Below are 6,073 nucleotides of genomic sequence, written 5' to 3'. Positions count from 1 at the left end.
GTGGGGTGTCCCTTCCAGGCCGGTGCTACCATGAGGTGAACTAGGCAGTCGCCTAGGACGCAGACCTGAGAGGGGCGCAGAACTTTAAGAAGAGGTTAGATGGCCATCTGTCAGCAGTGCTGATTCTATAACCTTAAGCAGATGATGAGAGGGAACACATCTTGGTCATCTTCTGGGCATGTAGTAGGGGTCACTGGGGGTGTGGGGGAAGGGTAGTTGTAAATTTCCTGCATTGTGCAGGGGTTTGGACTAGATGATCCTGGTGGTCCCTTCCAACTCTATGATTCTATGAACTGGCCTGAGGGGCATAGTTTCAAACAGATTAGTTTCTTGAAAAAAAATGTAACTGAAAATTTATATTTTTTACTTTAAGGTAAGTACCACTACAGTGCTATGGAATATAGTTAATTATAACGTCATATAAAAAGTTTTTTGCTTTTATTGTTTCTACGAGACATCTGTTTTTGAAAATTGGTTAGCAATGGGTGGGGGGCACAAGTAGTTAGCCTTGCCTAGGGTGCAAAAAGGACTGGCACCGGCCCTGGTCCCTTCCCCTCGTTTTTCAAACCACCCCTTTGGGTATAAAACCTATAACCAAGATTTCTCCCCCTCACCCCCCACACACACACTTTAATTTCTCAGGGTGGGGGAAGAGGGCTGTTTGGGGAAGCACCCAGTTCTCAGGCGGGGATGATTTTTCAAGGCAGCAACTGGGTGGACGCGTTTTGGATTCTGCACCAGGCGAACCCTCTCGGGCGAGACGCTTCTCCCCCCCCCCCCTTTCCCTCCTTTCGGATGGTCCCAGCCGTGCCGAGCGCCGTGCTCCAAGTAGGGCGGCGAGGCGGCTGTGCACACCGCTCTTCCGAAGCGGGGGGGGGGGCAGGCACATGGACTTCCCCGGGGCAGTAAAGGTAAACACGAGCCTGCTGGCCCCGGGAAGGCTGAGCAGGCTTGTTGCGGCTTTGGCTGCGGTGGGCTCCAGCAGATGCCTGGCGCGTAGGGAGCGGTGCCCCCCTTCCCGGGAAAGCCGGCGGCGGCGGCAGCATGGAGTGGGAGTTCAACCTGCTGCTCTACCTGGCGCTCTTCTTCTTCTTGCTCCTGCTGCTCTTCCTGCTGCTCTTCGGGGTCATCAAGCAGCTGAAGAACTCGGTGGCCAGCACCGGCGCTCTGCAGCCCGGCCGCCCCTCGCTGCGGGAGCCGTGGGGCTTCTGCCGCGAGCAGACGCTGTGAAGGGCGAGGAGGGGCAGGCGCGCGGCTCCGCCTCCAGAGGGCGCCGCGGGGCTGCTGGGGCTGCCGGCCGCCTGGTCCTGGCCTCGGAGCCCTTGGGAAGGAGGACGAAGGAGAAGCGCCCAGGTGCGGGGATGCGGGGCGAGCGGGGCCGGCGCTCCCATTGGGCGGACTCGGCGGTCCCCCAGGGCGCAGACCGCAGAGGGGTGCAGAACTGGCCCGAGGGGCACAGTTTGAAACAGACTGGGGGGAAATGCGCCTGGCAATTTATATATATATATTTATTTTAGGATAAGTACCACAACGGTGCTACGGAATATAGTTAATTATAGCACCTTGTTAAAAGTTTTGTGCTTTTATTTTTTTTTTCTCTACGAGACATCTGTTTTTGAAAATTGGTTACCAATGCGGGGGGGGGGGCACAAGTAGTTAGCCTTGCCTCGGGCGCAAAAAGGACTGGCCCCGGCCCCGGGGGCGAGGACTGTGCGGTCCAGCGGTTACAGCGTGCCGCTTTCATCTCAGGTCCCTTTTGTGACATGCTGCGTCCCTGGGCACGTCGCGTGCTCTTTAAGTTCAAATGGATTGTTCATAACTATGGGTTATATCGCGCCATAACTCCCCAAAGCTTCCATTTCCCTTCTGTAAATGGGACCACCAATGTTCTTTCTTTCAGGGATGCTGTGTTTAAAAAAAAGCATAAACTATAAATTTGAAGTAATTGTAGTGACAGCAGTGGGACTTTCTCTAGCTGGTCCATTAGCCTCTCAGATATATTATCCTTTTAGTTACCATGTTTGAGTTGACTTAAGTAGCATTTCTTGATTTCAAAGAGCTTCTGAATGCCTGTGAATGCCAGTGGTAGCGTGAAACTTCAGGGGAAGGCCTTGGTCTGTATGCTTTGTTTGTTGGCTGCTGTATGAAACCGGTCGCTGAACTAGATGAGTAAGGTTGCCAACCTCCAGCCAATAGAGATCAGTTCACCTGGAGAAAATGGCCGCTTTGGCAATTGGACTCTATGACATTGAAGTCCCTCCTCCTCCCAAACCCCGCCCTCCTCAGGCTCCACCCCCCAAAAACCTCCCACCAGTAGTGAAGAAGACCTGGCAACCCTATAGATGGGCCACTGGGTTGATCCAACAGGGCTTTTTATGTTCCGAGTCTAACTTTTGTCTAAAAACTAACAAGAGTGTGCTGGTGAGTTTCTGTATAAATGCGATTTTATACCCATGTTTTCCCAGTCCTGCATATTTTATTATTTAAGTACATTTAACAGTTTTATTGGGTGCAATCCAAAACCATCACAAATTAATGGGAACTTTGTCTATTGAGTTTAATAGGCTATGGATGATAGTACTGATATCCTTAATTCCAGAGGAGCAGCCACGTTTGTCTGTTGCAGCAAAAAAAAAAAAAAAACCTCTTGTGCCACCTGAAAGACTGATAAAATTGTAACTTAGTTCAGAATAAGCATTCATTAATTAGACCCCGCTTCTTTTGATGCAATGCATGGACCTTACTATGCAGTCATTTTATGTTAAGAGTTTTGAAAAAAGCAAATGGCAGGGGCAAGGAGCCATGAAATGCAGGGAGTACAAAGTGAAAAATAATTTTGAAAAATTCAAATCTAACCAGGAAAAAACAACCCAGACCATTTATGCAAAGCAAGCTTCATAACACCTTGACCTTGATATTTGTTTGCTTTTCAGACCTCGTACATAAAATAACTGTATAGTTGTGTGGGGGTCTATTCATGTGATATACTACCATTGTCCACAAAAGCTTATGGTAGGATAATTTTTGTAAAGCATGAATCCTAAGCCTAGCGTTTGTTTGCCTCCTTTTTGTCCATCACGGAGGCAGTCCCCTGCTGCATATTTCTTTCTTCTGGCCCTAGGTGCTTTTTGGCTCACTAAAATATGGCAGTCTTGCAGAAACATCTAGCATTGGAGAAACTTGCTCCGCAGGAGAAGATCCCCCCCCCCAAGGACGCAACACAAGTGGAAATAAGGCTAAGAGTTAAAGCCTATGTGCCCTAAGAACATAAGATCCTTGCTGGGTCAGACAAGTTGGGATATCCAGTCTGGCAAGGATCCTGTCTCACACAGGAGCTAACAAATACGGCAGAGAGGCCGAGGCCTTCCCCTGAAGTTCTTCCTTGTGGTATTCAGAGGTTTACTGTCTGTGACCGTGGAGGTTCCCTTTAGTCACCATGGCTGGTAGGCACTGATGGATCTATACTGCATTAATTTATCTGTTCCCCCTTTAAAGCCCTCTATGCTTGTGGCCATCACTACATCCTTTGGCAGTGAATTCAATTTTTTAATCATTTGTTGAGTAAAAAAAAAACTTTGTTTCACATGTAAAAGGGTAAAGGTAGTCCCCTGTGCAAGCACCAGGTCATTCCTGACCCATGGGGTGACAACACATCCTGATGTTTACTAGGCAGACTATGTTTACGGGGTGGTTTGCCATTGCCTTCCCCAGTCATCTACAGTTTTCCCCCAGCAATCATTTTACTGATCTCGGAGGGTTGGAAGGTTGAGTCAACCTTGAGCAGGCTACCTGAAACCGACTTCCATCGGGATCAGACTCAGGTTGTGAGCAGAGCTTTTGACTGCAGTACCGCTGCTTACCACTCTGTGCATCGGGGCTCTATTCCTTTCACATGAGCTTGCCACAAAACCTATTGTTGATTTTTGGTGTACTTCAACACTGTTCTGTACTTTTTGCCTTCTCTCTGAAACCAGATGTATACAGTTTGTTTCCACTTTATTTCATTTTAATTCAGGAGCAAACTAGGACCACGATCATCCTCTTCGCTTGCACATTCTAACTTCAAAATATGTTGATTCCTACATTTTATTGAATTCTCAGCATGGAAGTCTGAACATTAAGCTATCTTGACATCATATGGTCAGCCCACATTTTTATTTTGAGAGTGGAATTTAGTTGAAAGGGAATAAATATGCATTTTAAAAAACCAAACCCAACAACACGCTCTACAGATGTTTTGTGGCAAGATAGCTTAATTTCTCATTAAAGCAGGTGTGATAGGCCATTAATAAGTAATCCTTTGTGAAGAAAAGTATTCTGCACATGCTTAAGGTTACTTAACAAGTCTTCCTCTGTTTTGGCTGCTAAGCCCTGATGAACTGGCTCAAATAGAGCCATGCCATTTGATTTTGAGTAATATTTTCAGACATACCAAGTTTGGGTCATTTTGGAGGAAGGATGCTTGATTCAAAAAGACATCTATATTTTTATTTTTGACTACTGGGGTTTGGCTGGCGGTTTCTAAAATTAACAGGTGTTTGGCTTTCAGGTTTTAGGCAAGAGCTGGGTTTTCACACTCACACAAACATACCAAAGAAGAGCATCCTGGAACAGCAGATGAGACCTAAAAGTACTGGGATTTATTTTAGTATTTCAGTAGTTCTTGGCCCTTATTCTTTTAATTGGGCTTTCTTGCAAAGGAGTTTGGGAACTGCAAAGTCAGTCTTTGAATGAAGACAATTTTCAGAGGGTGTGTGGGGAATACTTTGTCTGTAGTTTGGAGAGCAGCAGATGGAATAGGTCGGAGTTGTTTGAAAGAAAAACTACATGCATGGTTAAGTGGTTGCATCTGTATGCTGCTGAAGGCTCCTGGCCATTTTTAATCTTTGAGACTGAGGACTAGACTGTTAATCTTCTTGGAGGAAGCCTATCATTAAGTCCTGACAATGAGCTCAGTAGCTAAGTTTTGGACATCGCTGGTCTCAGGTGTGATGCATTAAGGAAGGGGATGCTTCTCAGCAACAGGTTATTGGATTAGATAATTCCTGGTGACAGCTGCTAAGGTGGATGTCTGAAAGGTCCTGAGGTGCAAATTACAGCCCGATATCATTGTAGGAGGTGTGCTGTTGTCCTAAAGTATATAAATCCTGTAGTATACTCCAGACCAATTTGTCAGGGTCTAGCATTATTTCACACGTCGATAAGGTGATAAATATTGTGGGAGATAATGGGAGAAACCTGATTTTCATTGCCTGGTATTTAGGAATGGGCTCACTGGAAGGCCTTGAATAAGTCGCTGTCTGTCAAGTTTATAAAACCAGGGACTATTGCTATTACACAGGGTAAAAAAAGGTAAAGGTCCCCTGTGCAAGCACCAGGTCATTCCTGACCCATGGGGTGACGTCACATCTTGACGTTTACTAGGCGGACTGTGTTTACGGGTGGTTTGCCAGTGCCTTCCCCAGTCAGTGCCTTCCCAAGTCATCTTCCCTTTACCCCCAGCTAGCTGGGTACTCATTTTACCAACCTCGGAAGGAGGGAAGGCTGAGTCAACCTTGAGCCGGCTACCTGAAACCAACTTCCGTTGGGATCGAACTCAGGTCATGAGCAGAGCTTGGACTGCACTCTGCACCACGGGGTTCCTGCTACAGGGTAGCTGCTACAAATAAGGTTGCCTACAGGCCTAGAGCAAGCTGCCATGTTTCTTTAATAAGATGTTATTTACTAGCTGATCTTATTTACCTCCATGCAATGAAAAGCTTCAGCTGCCCATTTGCACACATTCAGCCTCTAGTAACAGGACATTTTTTTACTTCAGGCCTGTGTCCTGCGCTTTGCAGGCTGGCCCAGTCAGGTTTCCTCAGGAGCCCCTCCCGGCAGGTGTTCAGCTCCTGTGGCTGCACTGGGCTTCGAACAGGATCCTGTGAGGAAGGACTATCTTCAGCACTCCATTCTAGATCTATAGGGACACTATCTGCAGCTAGTTGGGCACTTTGCCTCCTTTGTGCCACCTCAGCCTGGGCCTTCTGCTACTGCCATTCCTGCGGAGCAGGAGAGGGTCCTGAGGGGCTGC

At 47.3% G+C, this 6,073-nt stretch overlaps 1 protein-coding gene across 1 annotated transcript; it reads left to right on the top strand.

Moving 5' to 3' along the window:
• The first annotated feature begins 1,044 nt into the window (after nucleotides 1-1,044).
• Nucleotides 1,045-1,230, top strand: SMIM43 (small integral membrane protein 43). Its single transcript, XM_056855976.1, has one exon. The coding sequence runs from the start codon at nucleotides 1,045-1,047 to the stop codon at nucleotides 1,228-1,230; it is 186 nt and encodes a 61-aa protein (XP_056711954.1).
• The last annotated feature ends 4,843 nt before the right edge of the window (nucleotides 1,231-6,073 follow it).

Source organism: Euleptes europaea, chromosome 9, assembly GCF_029931775.1.
Source record: "Euleptes europaea isolate rEulEur1 chromosome 9, rEulEur1.hap1, whole genome shotgun sequence".
Lineage (NCBI taxonomy): Eukaryota > Metazoa > Chordata > Lepidosauria > Squamata > Sphaerodactylidae > Euleptes > Euleptes europaea.
Note: the sequence above shows the minus strand (reverse complement) of the source record. Positions and strands in the feature narration are given on the sequence as shown.